At 37.7% G+C, this 21477-nt stretch overlaps 1 protein-coding gene across 2 annotated transcripts; it reads left to right on the top strand.

The window, feature by feature from the left end:
- Positions 1-6289: 6289 nt before the first annotated feature.
- Positions 6290-20568, top strand: LOC146387496 (protein SSUH2 homolog). 2 transcript variants are annotated; one of them, XM_084929143.1, is made up of 14 exons: positions 6290-6994; positions 7282-7378; positions 8950-9030; positions 12492-12572; positions 12648-12723; positions 12807-12936; positions 13958-14018; positions 14461-14582; positions 14911-14973; positions 15061-15137; positions 17025-17117; positions 18707-18812; positions 19196-19303; positions 19991-20568. In XM_084929143.1, exons 2-14 carry the CDS (start codon positions 7366-7368, stop codon positions 20129-20131), a joined length of 1152 nt encoding a protein of 383 aa, XP_084785269.1. In that variant the 5' UTR covers positions 6290-6994; positions 7282-7365; the 3' UTR covers positions 20132-20568. The 2 variants fall into 2 exon arrangements, with proteins under 2 accessions (XP_084785269.1, XP_084785268.1); XM_084929142.1 differs by having other exon boundaries at positions 6290-7105.
- Positions 20569-21477: the final 909 nt, after the last annotated feature.

The raw sequence follows: 21477 nt of genomic DNA, 5'->3' as shown, positions 1-21477 counted from the left end.
AACAGAGTATGTCTTATTAAGTGATGTATTGTGAATTTTCCAACATCGTCCTAACAAAAATTAGGAACCCCCCCCCCTCCCCCCCCCCTTTTTTTTCTACTTTGTGTAGAACATATGTGAGCTGCTTCTCAAAACATTATGTATAAATGAGAGAAAGATTGGTACTTTAAAGAAACCATTGATGCTCTTCTGGACTGGAATACATTTTTTCAATTAAAATTAATGTTTTTTGTGATGGTGGAATTTTTACCTTTATGATTACAGAAGTCAAAACATCAGATGATGATAGCTTACCATCTAAACTCCCCATCTCTTGGCAAGTCTGAATTAGAGGTCTCAGCTGTATCGGCCTTTCTAGTGGATTTGCTTAAAGAGGAGATAGCTTAAGTCATTAGGTACATATTCCCTGACATTCTAGAGGTCAACCTTGCACAGTGTGTGACATTAAAGGGCACAAATTATAGAAAGGGAATGGTACTCGCCCAAAGGGCAGCAGGTGGATTGCCAGAATACTGAAAAACCATATCTGCATTGTACCACAGCATATTCTACATTGTCAGAGAGCTTGGTGGCTGGTACAGAGAGCACGACAGAGCTTTTGAGCTCAGCCCAGTATCCACACGAATATTCACTCTCATTTCACTCTGTGAACTCCTTGATACTTATCCATTGGTTGACTATGAGATTGGATCAGTCCACATTGTGACTTTAAAAAGGCATATAGAAATAAAAGGTGTTCATATAAGTGTAATAGGTTCAGTCGCATGTATTTCATTAGATAAATTCTTCTTTTTTATGTCTGATCTTTATAACTTTGAGTATTGGGTATGGATAGCTTTATGAAAACTAAACTGAAATGATTCTTTCTGAATGTCTGATATGTAATTCTTTTTTGCCTACAGAGTCCTATGGTCCTAAAGACTGTTTTGGCTGACGGAACCTGTCGAAGGCTCACTCTCTAATGGAGCGCCTGAATCAACTGAGGATCTCATCGTTGAAGTCAAGAGACAGTGTTGTCTTCAGGGCAGTTTCAGACTTCAGTTTATGGATTCCTTGTTTGGGAATGGGTTTCTTAACCTCACCTCAGTTTCAGAAGTAGCAGACAAAGGGACTCTTAAAGCTATTGACATGTCAAAGCCCACGACATGGACATAAAAAAGAGTAACAGAGTTGGTGAAACTCAAGATGGAAAAGACTTTTTCATACAGAAGACATGAAGTTGTTCGTGATGCACCAATGGTGGAGGCTTTCATGGCAAGATGGCCTGCTCTATTTGATTTCCATGAGGTAAGGTTTGCCTCATACACGGTGTTCTTGTGGTATTAGCCTAAAATGGTTAAGGCACAGTTGTTATTTGACAGCCCATTTCTTCAGCATGAGTGATTGCAGCCTTCTTCCAGGTATTAAACCTTTGAAGCTCATTTCTCTGTGCTCATGTTTTGAGATCAACGCTGAGTTTAAGAGAATTGCCACCATCCCCCCTCAAACAAAGTTCCTGGCTCAGCTGGCTCTCCACTTGGATAACCTGGTGAAGTTAGTCAACAGAAGAGGAGGGCTTGGACTAATACTGAAAAGAATTGTGGCATAAATGGATAATGTAAGTGATAAAGCCTCAACATTCACTTAACATGATCCTCTTTGGATGAAACTTTATAATTGTGGAAGATTTCAAATGTTTTCCCATGATAAATTCTCTCATTTTGTATTTTTACATCTGCTTACCTTCAGTTTGTCAACTTATTATTAATTGCCAGTAAACCTATTATTAATTTGTGTGCCTTTACTTTAAAAACATTAATGTAAAGTACACTATTAAAACTTAAATGAAGGACAAGGGCTGAATGAAGATGCTAATTACATACATTTCATTTCATATTGTGAATATGTTGATGCTGAGTGTGTCAAGGGAGTGTGTATCTACATGGGTGAAGACCCTGGCATGCTTATCTGGGAGTATGTGGTATGTACGTTTTTTTTTTTCAGACTTTCCACAGTGTGTCATATTACTTACTTGACATGAAATGACTAACATGGCTTCTTTTTTACAGGGCATGGAAGAACATGCCATCAGTGAGACTGTTGAAGACACCACTATTTGAATTTATCTTCTTAAAGAGCAAGCTTCAACAGATAAACAAGAGTTGTCCTTGCAGGCATCAGGGTGGCGAAGAATTTGGATAATGTAGCATTTGCTGTGATAATGCTATTTGGACTCATGTATGCATTAAACCTTGCCTACCCTGCTGATCTCCGCTACAACTTTGTCGTTTTCCAGAAGGTTTTCATGGAACTGGATGGAGCTAAACTCTCTAAAGTTCTTGCTCTCAAAAACCGTCTGTTTCATTGAGAAGTCAAAGACTGCACTTCTGCAATTCTTTGCAGTTTTTCATTTTGTGTTCAGTAACGTTATACTGCTTATGTTTTTATTGCTTTCCCCTCATGTGACTGCAATGCAGGATGATTTTTCCTTTTGGTATCATGTTGTAAGAAATTTTTACTGACGATTTTTAGCAATATGTTCTAAGTCAACCTTAATGTCCTGCTTACATGTTTAAAATGAAGATTAAAATTCATGTAGGTGTTTTGTATTAGTTATGTAACAGTGTCATTTAAGGCTCAACTTAGTTGAAATCTTGTACAGGTAAATACTTGTACAGAAGCTGAAACTGTTGTCAAATAATACACAAGTTATATTTGTGTAAATCTGTTTATTCATAAAAGCGTGTTTTTTTTTTCAGGTAGTCTTAATTTAGTTTACATTTTCAATTGTGTAATTAATACAAATGTTATATGTAAGAGATGACAGGATCATCTATAAGCACTTTCTTTTATTTGCTGCTAAGGCCAGTTTTTTGTGAAATATTTGCAAATACATTCTCAAACTAACTTTTTCTTTTAGTTATTCCTGCAGGCTATCTTTAAAAATGTGTTAACAAGTTTATATGGATGTGATTTTGGACTTGTTCATGGCAGAATTGCTGCTTTCACTGCTGTTACAGTTTAATAAAGGTGAATTGTTCAGTAGCACTCACAGTCTTTGCCTTTTTTGTCAATAATGATCAGTTAATATTTCAATTGAAAAAATTAAGTAGGATTTAAAGCCATAATTTGTGTTGCACAAACATAATTGCAATGTGTTTACATTACATAATATCATTGCGTACCACTGGCAAATAAAAATAAGTTGGTGTTAAACATTAAAATATATTGACATTATGCAATACATTGATATTATGATAACAGATTAATATTAGTACATCAAACATGATTTTTTAAAGTAATCTGATGTAAATAAAATACTTTGATTTGACAAGCATTAATTACTTGAGGGAAAGTGGAAAATTAAGTCAGTCATACTTATTCATATTATGTGGGACCGATGTACACAATAAAATCAAGTAAATTGAAAGAACTTTTTTTTTCAGTGTAGGTTGTGTGTATAGTTCTTTGTAAAATTTTAGAAAAGCTAACTGAATGTCTTCAAATTTATACACAATGTTATTTGTTTGAGGATCCTTTATTTTATGTATTATATTTTCTGATTGTTGTTTTTTTAATTTATAGGCCAGTAATTTTGCAGATTTGCCTCCTACCTCATAGTATCTTTGTTGTAAAAAAGCCATATTTTTTGTATTTCACTTGAAAAAATTTCATCAAATTCATTTTTCTTCTTTTGTATTTCTAATTTCAAATTTATATCTGCGCTTATTTTATGGGCATCTTCAAGATATTGTAGTTGCGCCTGGAGTTTTCTTAAATGCTCATTTCTCTTCTTTTTTAAGTTAGTACTGTAACCTATAAGTTTTCCTCGTATAACCGCTTTTAGGGCATCCCATAAAATACTCGGAGAGACTTCTTCATTGTCATTTTCCGCTACATAATCTATTATATCTTGGCTAATTTGCTCTTTCAACGAACATAGAGTACTTGTATTTAATCTCCAAGATGTAACTCTTCTTTCGTGTCCAAGCACTACTTCCAGATACAGTGGGGCATGATCCGATAAATCCATCACTCCTATCCTGCAATTGATCACACTGTTAAAGTCTTTTTGACACATAAAGAAATAATCCAAGCTAGAATAAAATGAATGTGGGTGAGAAAAAAAGGTATAGTCCTTCTTGATGGGGTTTAATTCTCTCCATACATCTATAAGCCCTAAATCCTTTAAAATTAATTTAATATTTTTGGTTATTTTATTCAATCCCGGGGCGTGTGGGTTTGATGAGTCCAAAGACGGATTGAGTCGAACATTCCAATCTCCTCCCAACATTAGAGTACCTTGTGCCTCTACAACAATCATTTCAAAAACCTGTTTAAAAAATTTTAACTCTGATCCTGGGGGAGCATATACATTTATAAGAGTAGTCAGTGTACTCTCCAGATACCCCTTAACTAACACAAACCTCCCCTCCTTATCACCGATTTCTTGAATGCATTCAAAATTTAACCTACTCGAAATTAAAATTACCACACCCCTTTTTGAGCTCTGAGGACAGGAAGAATACTGGTTAAATTTCCATTTCTTTAGTTTTTCATGCTCAAACTTCGGTAGGTGAGATTCCTGTAGAAAGGCCACTTCTATTCCTTCTCTTTTTATTTTTGACATAATTTTACTTCTTTTAATATGACTCCCCAAACCATTTACATTAAATGACACTACTTTAGTTACCTTACAAGGCATTATTGTACGACCTTATATGATTTTAATCTCTGCACATAGCCAAAAATCGAAAAGTACACCCCGATGAGGGGAAAAAAAAAAGGAAAGAAAAAAGAAAGAAAGAGAAAATCATTATAAAAAAAAAATATCAAAAACATAAACGCTATATTAGCTGTAATTGGTGAGGGAGAAACTCTTCTGTCCACTTGTGGAAGAGTGCCCTCTTCGGCACACAGGCCGGAAGCCCAGTGGTCTGTAGGGTCCAGCTTGCTATGCATATAAATGACCCGGCTTTAATGTACTTTTATATGCCCTCTTTATAGAATTATCTAATTATATAACAAAAACATCTTTATCAAAATAAAGTTCATATTCTCAGTTCATCTTAAGTCTCTATACTCTTGAGTTTACCTCTAAGATGATGCTCCGTCACATACATGCTGGTTATCCACTGTCATCTTGGTGCCTAAATACCTGGAGGCGCTCCTTGAAACCCTGCTTTAGGATCGTGTTTCCGCATTTCTTCTTCGTACTTGTTTGCCAAGTCTGCTGTTTTATTTGATCCAAAAGTGTGTCCCTGTCTTTCACAACGTCTACCGATAATCCCCTCTTCACCATGTCGATAGTCGCTTCATGCGCCGTGTTGTACGTCGCAATTCCCTCTCTGTAGTACACCCTTAGCTTGGCCGGGAAAGGCGTCTGGAAGCGAATGTTATTCTCTTTAAGCACCTTCTTCGCTGCCGCATATTCTTTTCTTCTTCTTTGTATCTCCGGGGCATAACCATTGTCCACATATATCCTAGAATCCTTAAAGTCAAAACCCCTAGCCTGCCAGGCCTTCTTGATAATGTCTTCTTTGATACGATAGCTTGCGAGTTTAACAACAATTGAGCGTGGAGGGGCTCCTTCCGGGGGTTTCTTAGCACCGGCTCGGTGTGCTCTTTCGATTCCCAACGCGGTGGGAGGAGAGAGACACATTTTCTTTTCAAACAGAACCTCTACAAAGTTGACAACGGATGGGAATTTGTCCTCTTCCCCTTCCTTCACGCCATATATTCTAAGATTCTTGCGACGTGACCGTCCCTCTAAATCCAGTGGCTTAGTTTCGCATCGCAACTGAAGATTTGCTATTTCAATTAGCAGCTCCTCCGAAGCCTGAATTCGAGTCTCCACTACGTCTATGCGTCCCTCTGCTTCATCGAGTCTTATACCAATGCCGTCGACATTCTCCCTTATGGCATTAAACTGTTCGTTTGTGTCTTTTCTGAAAGCACGCAATTCTTTTAGTATCATGTCCATCGTAGCTGGGTGATCCTTCGCAGTAGCGTTAGCATCGGATTGCTGGTCTTCTTCCATATTACTGCTAGCTTGCGACGAAGCATCTTCTTCCACTTCACTACGTTCTCTTACATCCTTTTTCTTAAATTTTCTTAAATTTTCTGGGCATTTTTGTTCCAAACATAAAACCCCACAGAAATAAATTCAAGCTTTTTATGTTTCGAGTTAGATAAATTGGGGTAGAAGGTAATAAGGTCGGGAGCAACTATCCTACACAGCCATCACACCCGCCAGACCGGACCGGTTTTGCGCAATTTGGTCCTGATGTTCCCAAGCCAGGAAAGAAAAAGACGGAGATTTTGAGTTCATCAGATTCTCAGAGAAGACATTTTATGTTTTGATCCAGGAGCTGAAACTGTACGATGGCCGCTTTTGAACGTATTTCAAGATGTCAGTGCAGTTTAACGTATTTCAAGATGTCAGTGCAGTTTAAGCTCTTGTTAGCAGAGTGGACCACACACCTGAGAAGGCCTATTTAGCTGTGTGCCTGAGGCAAAATAGTTGTTGTTGTTTTTAAACTATTTTTACTATTAAAATTATTTTACTATTTCCGTTTCATTGTATATTCAGTACATGCACGCGATTTGAGCTATGCTGGTTGCCAAATGCAGTGTTCTGATTGGTCAGATCTGTTAATTCAGATTCGAAACATCGGGAAAAGAGCTTGGTCGGTGTGAACAGCTGCATGAAGAATAGATGAGTCCGAAAAATACTTACAAATATTACGAAATATATATTTCGTGCGAAATATAAAATGCGCATGAAATATTCGCACAGATTTTATGTGTGAAAGTGCCTTAAACATGTAAGGCAGAAAAGTCCAACATGGATCGAGGGGGGAGGGGGCAGAGAGGATACGAGAGCGGATTATGAGAAATGACTTTTCAGGAATGTCGGCGCCTCCTACTAACCTGAGAACAATTTTACTTGAATAGAAAAGCTGCGCAAACACGTCTGGAGAAGAAAAAACAGCTTCTGACACGTTACTTGTTGGTATGTTTGCAATCCGATAGAGGCAGGGCTTCATTTCCTTTCTGTCACAGAGGAGACACAGAAGAAAACAGAGCCGCTATTGTTCTCTCTGACCCAATATCAAATTTTCAGGTAGACTAAGAATAGTTTTAATTCTGTCTTTATATTTATTCTTTACCCTCAGACCTTTACCCACCACCAATCTGCTGGTGAGGGAATAGAAATGACAACAGTCCTTTAAACATTAGTTTATTGATATTTGACGTAGGGGCTGATACAAAGAGGTCCTAATTACATGTATTTCGAAGGTTGCGCGGCGGAGTGAAATTAACGGATCCTGTGTGGTTACCATAAAACCGAGCTGGTCTACTGAGTGGTTGATCTGCAGCAGAATGAACAGCGCAGGTAAGAAGTGAAATAGCAGGACAGCGGTCACCCTGCACAGACACCGAGTCCATGCAGGACACACGAAGGATGCAGGGATGAGCTTCTGGTAGTCGGCGCGACTACCAGCAGCAAATATGTTCCAGCAAATATATACATATTAATGCAAGGTGCATTTTTAAGGTTTCTTTGAAGTTTTTTTTTTTTTTAATTCTGAGACTAGATAAATACACAAAATTAAATATTCACTGAAATTAAATAACCTGCTGCCTAAACTTATGTTAAATGGCGATCTCTGGGATTTATTTGTGCTTGAACAGCTTTACTTATAAACAGAGGTTGTTGTATTTTGTTGAGGAAACAATTCCAATGTGAATATTTTTTAGTTTTAGGATTTTCCTTTGACCTAAGTTCTGAAAGAAATGATGACTCTGTTTTTCATAGATGGATATACCTGTTTCTTCTAAAATAAACATTTTAATGTTAATTGACAGCATTACCACCTCATTCAATTTTAATATAGCTATCTGATATGGATTAGTTTATGCATTTTATTGGGTTGTAATTCTCTTACACTGTAACATTTATCTTTTGGATGGCGGCACAAAGATTGAAAGTATGTGAGAGACAGGGAGAAAGCTGTATGAAGATGGGAGAGAAAAAGAAACAAACATCTACAAATCTCTGCCAAAATCAACATCAAAGTTATAATGCTAAAGTAGATTCTATTATGCCTGCATACATATCTGCATTCAAGCACCTGAGCAAGGACTAAGCGACTCCACCTACTTGTTGTAGATAAAAGCAATCCATGACCTAGTGCTCTGAAGTGTTCTTGTTACAACATGTAGAAGGGGAAATAGGAGCCCTTTCAGTTGTATTCAGCTCTATTGAAATTAGGCTGAAAGACTTTTAAACAAACAAACAAACCAGAATGACTCAGAAGAATAATATCTTAAAGAAAACTAAGAACTGTAGAAGGAAAGTTAGACTGATTGCTGACAAGGGACAAGGTGGAGGAAAGTGAAGCTCAGAGTAGGACTTGGGACTCCAGGAATGTCCCACCGTGAGGAACCCCCAGGGCAGACCCAGGACTTGCTAGAGAAATTATATCTCTTGCCTAACTTGTGAGTGTCTCTGTGTCCTCCTGGATGAGCTGGTTTGAGGGAAGCCTGGGTTTCTCTGCTCAGGCTGCTGCTTCAGTGACCAAAACCCCCCAAAACGGCAGAAAATAGATGCATGAAAGGATGCATAAGCTAAGACAGATTCTTGAAGATAAGGGAAAAAGGAATAATTCCCTCTGGAAGGGGAGACCTCTCTTAAACAGAGTGCACAGAGACCAGCCCTGGGTACATGAGCATACATTTCCCTTCCCACAACTGCTGAGGCCCAGCTTACACAATACTTATTATCCATAATAAACTTCAATGTTGATGTCATCCTCTGAGTGTTCGCCTTATCCTAAGCAAAAACATCCCCCCGCCCCACCAAAAAAAAGGATAATTAATTAATGCATTAAAAAAAACTTAGATGAATTTGAGTTCTCTCTGTGTTAGCTTGAATGGTTTGTTTCTTATTTCTTTTTATTCCAGCTGCATATACCCCTCTCATGCCCACCCCAGCCAACACTTTCAGCAATGCCCCATTCTATGAAGGCAATGTGTCGGCAGGAGGTAAGAAAAGCCCAATTCCTCACATTAATGTTGTTGCATTGACCTAACCTGCTTTTTTTATAGCTTGTTTTATAACTTGAAGATCTTTATCATTGCTGGATGACAGTTCCTGCCCCCCTCCGCCTATATGAAGCCTGTAGTTTTATGCAGATGTTTGCCTTTTTAACGAGTAGTTTAGACTATGTATGTAATAGTGGTATGTGAAAGAGAAAAGAGAGTTGAGAAGTAATCAGTGCTTAAGCTAATCTTAAAACTAGAGAGTGTGTCTGTCGCTCAAAACTCTGCCTCCCATTCTACTTATAGAAACTTTAAAAACTGTGAATCTCTGGGGGGTTTTGTGTTTTTGTCATTTTGTATGATGATTTATGTAGAAGTCCACTTTGTTAGTCTTATTATTATTCTTCAGTGCCTAGTTGTCCTGTTTTGAGTTTCTTATATATCCTGTTTAGTTCCTTGATTATTTAGTATTTTCCCCTTGTGGCCTCTGTGTCTCTCGTTGTGTGTCTGTGTTTATATAGGTTGTGTGAGTTCTTGTGTCTTATTTCCTCCTCATGTTTTATTCTGTTTTCCCCTGGCTGCCATGTTTCCCCATTCAGTCACGTTTCTGTGTCTGTCTGCGTCTCTGTGAATGTTCCCATTACTTCCGGTTTTACTTTCTCTTGTCTGTGTGTGCCATGTTTTGTTTTACTTCTCTTACTCTGAAGGTACCTTATCTCATGTTTTATGTTTAGCTTTGCATTCTCTGTCTCGTTGTGTGTAATTAGCCCCAGCTGTGTGTGTGTGCGTTTCCTGTTCTCTCGTCATTACCTGTTAATTTAAGCCCTTTGTTTTCTTCTGTCCAGCGTTGCAATCTCCCTCATCCATGGCTGTGTATTTCCCTGTGTGTCTCTTTGTGCGATTAGGTTCCAGTATTCCAGTTTAGGTTATTTTCTTTGTGTCACCTACACGCCAGCAAATAAGGCTGTGTTTTTTGAGTTTACTTGAGACGTGAGTGTGCGTTTGGGTCCTTTCCTGCCTGCACACAGCTGACTTATGACAGAATCAGAAATAAACCTGCAGAGTTGCAGTGGAGAACATGTTACAGTTCTGTTCTGATATGTAAATTTATTAACTGTATTTTGCCTTAATTGTGATGTAATGGTGACTTATTTATTTATTACATTTATTTGACTTAAACATGACAGTTAATACAACAACAAAAAAAAAGGGGGGGGGGGGTCAAATTTTAATATCAAAAGTAAAATGAGATGCATTACAATATTCTGTCACCATTTTTGGGTGTGAGGTTAACATGCTTGTTTTAATCTTACTGGAATAGCTAACGCTAGCGTGGGCAGAACCCTCTTTCATTTGCACCACAAATTTCTCTGTGCAGGATCAGGGTTGTTCAGCTGCACACATAATGTAACTTTGTATGAACTGAAGTTTATCTAAAAAAATCGTCATGTTCCACCTTGTCACTGTTTAACCAGTTTGATGAATGAGTCTTCTGAAGGAAGATAATGTGAAATATGATACCTTTCCTTTTAATTCATGCAAGGGCGTAGATTTGGCATGGACGGAAGGGACATGTCCCCACCAATATCCAGCGATTATTGAATTGTCCCCACCAATAATTTGATCTCTTTGAGTAAAGAAAAACAAAACCGATAGAAATAATTTAAAAAAAAGCGATCTGTCAACGTCTCATTCACCCAGCGGTGCAGAAAGAGTTAAATTACGTTCTCTACTTAAGTCCTATATCATGTGACAAATATAGCCAATGTGATTGGCTGTGCCTTTCAGGGAGCTCTGTTTAGTTTTAGCAGCGGCAATCCTGCGCTGTGAGGACCTGCAAGGAGGAGAGGAGGATGGCAGCAAAAAGAACCTGGATATAAGAAAGTATTTTTCAAAGAAACCTGTAAGTGACTTAAAGTCAAGTTCACTCATAAAACCTGTCCATCATAATAACGTTACAGGCTATGCAAGGTAATACATGCCAACCCTCCCGTTTTTTCTCGGACAATCCCGAATTTCACTGCCCCTCTTATTACTCTTTCTGGGTTGCAAAATAAACTTTTAACAAATTTTCAGGCGAGAATGTAGCTGTGCAAACTTCAAATATTTGAACCGGGGAGCACAGCAAACTCCCGGCACATCGTTTTAGGCTTTGGCCCACATCAGTCTAAAATTTTTTATAACCATGAATAACGTGTTGCCATGTCCACCAGGAGAGACTGGACAGTATAGATGTAAAACAAATATGCCAGCAGTTTATCTCAGTTAATGAGAGGAGATGGCATGTGTTTGGCTCCTTCACATAGTGGACATTGAGTTGTTGTGTGGGACACCAGTAGTCCATGTCTGTTGCTGTAACAGTAGTTCGTGTTTAGAGTAAAACATCCTAGCTCACTGACTTGATCGGGGCAATAGTGCCTAAAATGTTGCATAATTTTGCTAAGAGATCTGTTACTTTGTGGTAATCTTAGATGAGTAGTTTTATGGACAAAAACCACCAGGTCATTCAGTGTTCCCTTAGTGCTAATGTATAAGAGATGTTGGTGTACTATAAGTGAAGTAATGTTGAATGACGTCACCACGTTGCGGAGCGTCATTTACCTGGCAGGAAACACGGCGCCTAAGCGGCTCAAACACTAAAAAGTTTGATTATACTTTACGAGAATGGAAGACAACAGGGCAACTTGCAATACTTGCAAAGTAGATATTTCATTTAAGGGAGGAAACACTACGAATATGCAAAAGCATTTGAACAAAGTCTGTAAGTTGTAAAAAGCTTTCAAAAAACACATATAGATTTTGTTTATTAAGCAGTTTCTCTTGTATACAAACATGAAGGAAAAAAAAATCCCCTTTGAGGTTAAAATTATGCTAGCGTACTCAAAATTACTCAAAAGCATTGGAACTAAATTTTAGGAACATTGGCAAGTTTTGAGTCTTTTAGAAGGGGAAAGTGTCAGGTAAATGTAATCTTAATTTTAGTTTTCTGAGCCATTATTCTGCTGTCATGTCAGTAGAAACTGATATTCCCATAGATGGATATAATCATTTTTCTAAAATTAATAATTCCAAATAAAAATAAATAGAAAGGGAAAAATCTGTGTGAAGATGGCAAAAAAATTAAGATGCGGCCAAAGTCAACACTGAATTTATAATGTCGAGGTATTTTCTGTTTTGCCTGCATTCACTGATGCGTGAAATTGTGTTACACCGTTATCAAATGTCACCTTTTTCTTTCTTTCTTTTTTTTTTTTTTTTTTCAAATTGGACATTTTGCTTGTTTTAGGCCAAGCTTAATTAAAGCTGGCTTTTCTGTTTTCGACTTTTAGTTCTGCATGCTTGCTGAACGAGGTTCGTGGTATAGGGCCCAAAACCTCCTAAGCTGTTCGGTTAGAATGAATGAAAAATTTTAAGTTCATCCAAAATATTGGTTTCAATGGTTTGTTTCTTCTTCTTTATTCCAGCTATGTACCCACCTGTCATGGCACCCCAAGCCAACATGTTTGGCAATGTCCCAGGCTATGAAGGCACTGTGCCAGGAGGAGGTAAGAAAAGCCCGGTTCACATAATTCCTCACATTAATACTGTTGCTGGTACTTGAAAATTTGTCATTGATACAGGAGGTTTCCTGCCTCCTCCCATGCCCATGGAGCCAGTAGCCCCACCCCAACCCGCCCCTGAAAATCCCGAATGGAGGTACGACATATTATCTGTGTCTTTCAGCTGCTCAACAATCAGTAGAATATTCTGGTTTAACACAGAGTTTATGTGTTTTGTAGCATCCCCTCTCTGTCTGAAAATGCAGCTCGTGAGGCTTTAAAGGAATTTGTGTCGTCTCATTGCTGCTACGGTGACGCACCAGTCACTCAGGGAGTCATCACCTCCATGGAGCCATTCAACACATTTAGGGTGATTAAATGTTCCCTTTTTATAATGCTGTCAGCATCAGTGATGCTGAGGATTGAGTTACCTGCTTTTACTATCTCTGCAACAGACTGGTTTAACTGTTTGTACTCATAGTTTTCTAAACATTTGACCAAAGGACATAATTGAATGATTATGAACTGTTAAGAATAAACCAGTGTAAGGATTTTTTTTGCTCAAAAACTTGAGGGCTTTTAGTAAGTGTCCAGAGCTGCTGTAGTAGTAGTTTGCCAGGACTTTTCATCACACCCTCAAGACTCTTGCAAGTAGCTCAAAGAATATGGAATACCGGTTCCAAATACTGGTTTTACCACAAAATTTGTTATGCAGTAATATGATGCCCAGTTATATGAAACCAAATTGGAAATACATTGTATGTTACAAGTTTAAACAAATTGTGGATTTAATATCACAACTATCTCAGGTTCTACACTTTTAACAGTGAGAGTGAAAATAGTTCTTGTTATTCAATATTTTCACCCCCATTTGTCTCCATCTTATACTTATTTTGACAATAAGATGTTTTTTCTCATTCTACATGTGCATTAATACAACTCTTTCCTGATCCAGAAACAGACTGAAGGCTCATACAGTACCAGGCTGACAGGCAATAGCTGCATGAGCAGTGTTATTACAAAGTCCTTCTAAGTGATGACATCTTGAGCATGCAGAGACAAAATTAAGGCAAAGATGTGTTGTCAAAGAGGACAGTCTCAGTTCAAAAAACTGTTTCACATCAGTTTAAAACAAACCTTAACTTGCACATGGCTGACATGTGACCTGAAAAACCTTAAAGTGACATTAAATTGTGAATAAAATCATAACGCCTGTAACGTGTATCTGACACAACAAATATGCTTTTATTTTAACATGTCCAGCTTTTTGCACATGATGCATAGAAACTTATGTTTCACTTTCACTCTGATGTGAAATATAGAGAAATTAGCACAGTAATGTTATCAGCAAATCCAGTTTCTCTCAGTAAAGTCTGTTTTTTGTTCCTTAGTACCGTCTGGAGACATTCACTGAGTCCAGGTCAACTGACTGGGCCCACAAACCACATGAAGGTAAACGCACATTTTCATTTTGTTAAATCCAAACCTGATGTGGAGCCATTAAAATGGTCATTTTCATTTGTTTCCTTGAGCCACCATGTTCTGTTATTATAGAGCAAGGCTGGATGCTTTTTAATCTGATGGTAGAGTTTTGTTGTTTCCTGTTACCAAACCACATTTTTCACTTTGTTCTTGACCACACTCAAAGTTTATGGCCTTGTGAGGGATTAAAAACAATAGTGTGATACTCAGAGCCTATTATGAATCAAACTCCAGAACAACTGATTAATCAATAGTGTTTTACCTGAAAGAGTTCAAGCTGGAAACACTTGCTTTGGTTTTCATAACAAATGCCTCTTTTATTGATCCTTGCATAAACCTACTGACAATGCAGTAACTTACTATACTAGTAGTTTATTGACTGTCATTTTCTGTGATCTCGTGTATTTAAAAGGTGAGACTGCTGACTTTTACTCCCAGCCCGCTCCACGACCATGGGAGGTCCAGGCCACACCCCCCAAACTTTTCAGTGACCACACAGAGAAGATCCGGGTGCCCTACACGTCCTCCGTCAAGGTGGCTGAATAACAAAAGCTATCTATCAAAGTGCTGGGTTACCTGCAGTTTAGTTCTGAGCTTTAAGCTTGAAGATATATATACTTAAAGAATGGGATACTTGAAATCTGTGAAGATTTGAGTTCCTGAATGAGCTGGTTGCTAACATAGCACGAGGTGTCAGTGCTATAGTCACATGTAGTTTTCACTTTAGCTGGAGCTCTAATTAGAAGTTAAACCATGAACACAAACTGTGTGTGAGGAATCTAAGGAGAACTCCCCATCAGTGTGATTCTGAAAAGTTTTTACCTTTTACTCATTTTTATCTTTTTTGTGTGTTTGTGTTTAGCAATGCCACACGTGCCATGCAGCAGGTACTGAGCAATGCAAGGAGTGCAGTGGAAGTGGAAAAGTAAGGAAACTCTCAATAGTAAATAATAAGACATGAAAAGTCTGATCAAGGTACAATTAAAACATTTGCTTATTTGTGTTGTTGTAGAAAGCTTGCCCGATGTGTAATGGTGGGACAAAGTCCGATCCAGCCTGCACTCACTGTAATGGCACAGGCAAAGACAGGTACTGAATGGTCACACAAACTGAAAATAAAACAGAAAAAACACCAGTTTCAAAGCTTACATTTTGTATTATCTTCATCTACCTTTTTTTTTTTTAAACATGCAAACTAATAATGATACGCCGAATTAAACAATTACAATTGAAATGATTCAGTGTTAATAAATTGGGATCAGACCTCCTATTTTTTTTTTAATGTTGGCAAGCAAGTACAAGAATTGTCACCTGAAATTCATAAATTTTAGATTCTGATTATTTTGAATTTGTGTTTTCAAATAATTTATTCACTATTAACATTTTAAAGTCAGAAACACAGCTTAATATATTGCATTTTGATTAGATCATATTTGCATGAAAATGTTGGGGTTGTGAGCGTGTAGAAAATAATGTCAGTAGGGATTGTTGGCCCCTAGGTGAATTTCTATTAATAAAACTGTTTGGACACCCCTGTACTATACTATGGAGCCTCTACCTCATGTTTTCCCCTTCAGATACAGGTGATCCAATCAAACGCAACAATACACAGTTTAAACCCCACTTCCGCTTAGAACTATTTGGTGAGCTGTGCGAAGTAGATATCTACTTATCAGACTCAGAAAACAGCCAGCTGGGATGATGATGGACTTTTTCTCTATACAGGGAATGAGGTGACTCTTTTACATGTACTGAGCAGAGCATGAGACTTTCAGAGTTTGAGGGTTTATAAACTTGTGAAAAAAAGGCTTCATAACGTGTTTGTCAGCATTATGGACTGCAAGTTCTAACATGAATAATGAATTGAATTACAGTCAGTTAACGGCTAAGCTTTTCACTCAGGCATTCGTCTGGTCCTCTCTGTTGATCAATCACAATAGCTATTTATTTAGTAACTTTAGTTTTTATTCTGAAGCTGTGGTGCTGAATGGCTTAATGAAAATTGGAATGGATTCAGACAACCCCCTTCTCAGACACACACGCACACACAGAGTCATGTCATCAGTACTGTCGTGGGACAGTGTCAGTTTGTTTCAGGTGGTTTGAGACACCTCTGGGAGGCTTGAAATGCCCTGCAGCATGTTTTTCCTGGTCTACTTGTGTGTCTGTCATTTTCTCAGAACCTACCAAAGTCATAACCTTTAGCCTATTTTTTTTCCTTAGCAGTTTTTCTCTTTCTTTTCAAGAGTCCACCGAATAAATCACTTTTTCTTCTTTTTCTGCATGTCCATTCATTTTCTGCTTAAATCTCTGCTCATGTCCTCAATGATGCTTTCTGTGTAGACTTAATAAGTAGAAGTGTTACAAAAGCAAGAAAAGCCTCATTAAACAATTGTTTTATATATGAATGTTTTATAAAATAAAGGGTTTAACAATTTAAAGAGTGAAATAAAATGCTGTTGTTGCTATTTGTTGCTTCAGGGACAGTCTTCTATCTGACGCTACAGACTCAACTGATGATCTGTCTGCTCCCATCTGCCATCTACTTATCCCACAATAACTGGGATAACTTTTTGTAAAGAAATTATCATCTGGCCCAATAAATATGAGCAAAGGAAGAAATCAGTCAAAAAATGTTCAGCAGGATGTGAAATCATAAGTTACTTTTATTTATTTAACAAACTTTTAAAAATACATTTGATAATTAAAGTCTTTTATGAGTGTAGCCTGGTTGAAAATGGGCAGCAATATTGACAAAATAAGCATACACATATCGACAAAATAAACAAATATCAGATTTTTTTAAAGTTAAAACAAAATCTAGAGAATCGACAATGGTCAAGACTGAGTCAAACATATTTAAATGATTTTATTCACTTCAATGTGGACTTTAGTAACAAAGACAAAATTGGAAAAAAATTTGTATGTCTATAAGTAACCAAAAATAATGAGTCATGTGTCTGTGTGTGTGTTTAGGTGTACAAAGTGTAATGGTAGTGGGAAAAAGCAATGTGAAACCTGTAAAGGAAAACGTCAACTGCTGACCTACATTGAGCTAAAAGTGGAGTGGTGAGTACAAGTACAACAGCAGTTTCAGTGTTCCTATAGTTCCTATGATTCCTGTATGAAGATTGGGTTCTTCAAGTGTGTTTTAGGTGTCATTTGAAAAATTCAAATGGTCCTGGAGGAGGTTGCAGAAGTATATAAAGACACTTACATTTGAACTCAAGTTAACTCCTTTAAATGGTTTAAATTTGTTTCTAAAGCCCTTGAAGCCAATTTTATGCTACATGTCTTGGATACTTGCAGAGTTAATTAAGGATACTTAAGGTTCTGTTTGAGGTCTGTTTGTTTTGACAGATATTCATGAATTATGTAGAGGAAAATGGTACATGGAGATGTTTTAAAAGGCTTTGAAAAGTCAATGCAAATTAGTTGGTTCTTTTTTTTCCACCTTAAATATTTTTTGAGGTACTTCCACTGAAATTTTAGAAAACATTAAATATCTTCCACAGACTACTGATGGGGTCCAGTCCTTAAGGATAATACACGAGCCCTGCCCACGGTTTTAGTTGTACTTGAGGAATAACCAGTTTATGAAAACAAAGATTTTATCTTTCAGTGACAGAGTTGCTTAAAGGCTGAAGAGGCCCATATATTTCTGCAGATATCTGACATACAGTATAAACAAATTTTAAAAATCAAATAAGGAAACAAGAGAAGAAATTACATGGTCATTGTTTCGTTTTACTATCAGTAAAAGTATGTAGCATGTAAAAATATATGAGGATTAGCATTAAATTTGAAAGCCATATTTGAATGATAATAAAAAAAATTCTTGATCAGTGGGCACCCCAATATTATTAACAACAGAGATTTATCTGATGTAATTTATGCTGAAATTGAGAAAATTCAGGTTTCATGAACATTCAAAGCACTGTTGCAAATCCATTATTTTCAGTCACTAATAATAATAATGTATACTTTATTGATCCCTGTGGGGAAATTACTTGTTTTTCTCTGCATTTGACCCATTCACTCAGTGAAGCAGTGGGCAGCCACTAAGCAGGCGCCCAGGGAGCAGTGTGTAGGGACGGTACCTTGCTCAGGGGTACCTCAGGGTAGCCGTTCAGCGGATTCGAACCCCCGACGTGGTGGCTTGCACTGCGTCACAGCAGGAAGATCCTGAGTTCATCTCCATAATCTGGTCAGGGCCTTTCTGTGTGGAGTGTTCTCTGTGGGTACTCAGGCCTCCTTTCACAGTCCAAAGACATGCAGTTACTGGTGGTGATTCTAAATTACCCTTAGGTGTGAACGGTTGTCTGTCTCTCTGTGTTAGAACTGCAACAGACTAGCCGCCTGTCCAAGGTTTACCCCACCTCTTCCCCTTGCACTCATGCAACCCTGCTAAGGATAAGCGGAAGAGAATAAATGTTTTTTTGAGTGATGCTTTGGTGCCCTCTAGTCAATAAAGATGAAAATTACATGCTGCGAGTTTAAACTGAAAACAGTAGAAACTTGATTGGTTAAAACTTGAAATGATTGATTCATGTAATATTGTATTCATCAGGATGTAGAGTGTGTGTTATATCTGTATTATATTTTATATTTGATGGATACAGCATGAATATAGTTCATATCTGTGTGTTTGTGTTTAGGAAAAACCATGTGGAAGATCATCTGGTGGAGCAGAGCTGTGGTCTGAAGAGTGATAACCTGCGCTCGGTAAAAGGGAAGGAGCTGTTCAAGAGCAGCCAGAACCTGGTAAACACAAACACAACACACACACACACACACACACACACACACACACACACACACACACACACACACACACACACACACACACACACACACACACACAATGTAGCTTCACTTTGAATCCTAATAAGATTTTTTTTTTAAATACCAAAATTTCATACAAAAAACTACATCTCAGTCATTTCACACAGTCGTTTGGAATGTTGTATTCTATGTTTGAAATGTTGAAATAATCTTCATAAATTAAACATAAAGCCACTGCAGGAACTCACCTCAGACAGGTGTAGTTGAGATAAATGTAAAGGAAAGGTTGGGGAGAAGGAAAACACATTGCTGGGGTTAGCTGTGTGAATATTGTGAATTAAACTCTGTCTTGCTTCTCTCAGGTCTACCCACTGCTTGGCTTTCCAAACCCAGCAGTCTCTCAGGCCTCTGAGCGTCTGATCAAAGAACATCAAACTAACTATGGCAAAACCTCCAGGATTCTGCAGCAGGTAGGCCGACACACAGCTCAAAAGAAAAATTATCCAGATCTTGTCCAGAGTGTGGAAGGAAAGAAAACAGCTATCCTTGTTCCATCAGCAGTTAGTTCTAGTTTAAATATAATTGATTCGAGCTGAAATTCCATTATTTGTAGTTGAAGCAGCAAGGAAAATGTGCAAAGTTTACTTTAGACTTCTGTTTTGAGTCTATAGGCTATAGTGTAGTCTCCCCCAGTGGCCAGCCTGTGTCGGTGTGCCTGTGTTACTCTGCAATTTATTGCTTTTCTCTGCAAAATATTTAACTTAACTGATTCCTCAGTTAGTCAATAGAAAAATCAATAGACTGTTCAATTACTAAAGTTATCAACTGCTACAGAAGCTCAAGAGATAAGGTGACCTATGAAGATAACTAAAGCCATCTTGAATGATTTGATGGTGGTTGAAGAGTTAGCTGTTATATAAACACTCAAAAAGGGGAATTAATTGTTGGAATTTTTGTTAAAGAAAAGGACATAAAGGTTTGAAGCTGGTCGATTGAAGATTAACACAAATCTGAAACGTGGCTAAGAAAAGTGCTCATTTCCTTTACTCCTGCTTTCAGTCAATGCTAAGCTAAAGTATTCTGACTCAAGCTGACGTGCTCTGATGCTGTTGAAAGTTTTCCTTTAATATGAATCCCTCCATCTCTCTCTCTTTCAGAGGCAGACGGTCGAGCTGATCCCCATCACTCAGGTGAACTACAAGTGGAAAGACAAGAGCTACGTCTACTACGTGTACGGCAACGAGCGCAAAGTCAGTGCTGACAACTACCCAGAGACCTGCTGCTGCGTCATCCTGTAGACTCACAAATACACACAGCTCAAAGCAATTAAACATGTACTCATTGTTCTCTTTTTTTTAACATCAGTCTTCCTTTTTCCATATATAATGATGATTCATTTATTAGGGTAAGAAAAGCAAACCATACCTGTGTTAAAAAGTAATAGAATGTAATGTTCTGTTCAGCATTTTATTAAAATTAAAAAATAAAATAAAATAAAAACACTATACTGACAGTTAAAGTTGGTGCTGGTAATGTCACATTGTGAGCAATTTACTGTAATTGATGGAAACATGAATTCTGCTCTCTACCATAAAATTCAGAAGCAGAATGTCCAGCCATCACTGGGTTGTGAAGCTCAAGCATACTTGGCTTATGCAGCAGGACAATGTCTGAAATACAATAGAGTCTACCTCTGAATGGTTTAAAAAAAAAAAAAAAAAAAAAAATAGATAAAGAACAAAAAGTGAAGGTTTCAAAGTGACCTAAGAAAAGTTTGGACTTATATCAGATTGCGATTTTTGCCGTTCATGCTCAAAAACGCTTGAGCGTGGCTGAATTTAAACAATCCTACAAATAAGAGCGGGCTATTATTCCTCTACAGCGATATGAAAGAGTCATGGCCAGTTATCACAAATGTCTGACTGCAGTTTTTTCTGCCAAGGGTCGTACAAGCTCTTATTAAGTTTAGGTTTAGCGGCAACTGCTTTTTACCCCTTAAGCGTAGAAGGCTGATGGGGTATCGTTGTCACCCCACCGGCCAGGCACGTGGTCGGGTGGTGTGGACACCCAAGTTTGTGAATGCAATAACTCAAGAACAAGGCACTGTAATATCTTAAAAATTGCAATTCTTCATTAATCCCCGAGGACGTTATATAAACACCTGCACCACCAGGAATTGAACCCAGGACACAAGAGTTGTATTGTATTATGCCACTACACAAGCAAAATAAGCTCGGCCTGACACCATACCGTGCATCTACTAGGAAACTGAGGGTTAGCACTGGTGGCTGCCAGTATTTTTCATGTAGTATCAGGTAGGTTTGGTTAACGTTTTTCCCTTGATGAATGAAATCATCAATTAAAAAGTGTATTTTGTATTTTCTCTGGTTATCTTTGTGTAGAATTAAAAGGTTTTTGATTTGAAACATTAAAGTATGACACATATGTTAAGAAGTAAGATATCAGGAAGGGGGTGAATACTTTTTCACAATAATGTAAGTGGTCAAGCTAAAGGAATAATTGTGATATTTCACATCTTATAATGCTTCATTTAGAGCTACTGTATCCATACAACCCAGTCTCATAGGAAAACATAACAGACTGTGGGGATTATATCATTTTATATCATGTTTATTCTCTTATA

This window comes from Perissodus microlepis, chromosome 5, assembly GCF_051167445.1.
Source record: "Perissodus microlepis isolate ML-2025 ecotype Zambia chromosome 5, ASM5116744v1, whole genome shotgun sequence".
In the NCBI taxonomy this organism is placed as follows: Eukaryota; Metazoa; Chordata; class Actinopteri; order Cichliformes; family Cichlidae; genus Perissodus; species Perissodus microlepis.
This window is presented reverse-complemented; position numbering and strand designations above follow the sequence as displayed.

Excerpts from the sequence above, each read along its gene's own strand:
- LOC146387496 (XM_084929143.1), top strand. Across the intron at positions 12,573-12,647 it reads AGGCACTGTGCCAGGAGGAG|GAGGTTTCCTGCCTCCTCCC; the intron begins GTAAGAAAAGCC and ends TCATTGATACAG. Across the intron at positions 12,724-12,806 it reads CCTGAAAATCCCGAATGGAG|CATCCCCTCTCTGTCTGAAA; the intron begins GTACGACATATT and ends TGTGTTTTGTAG.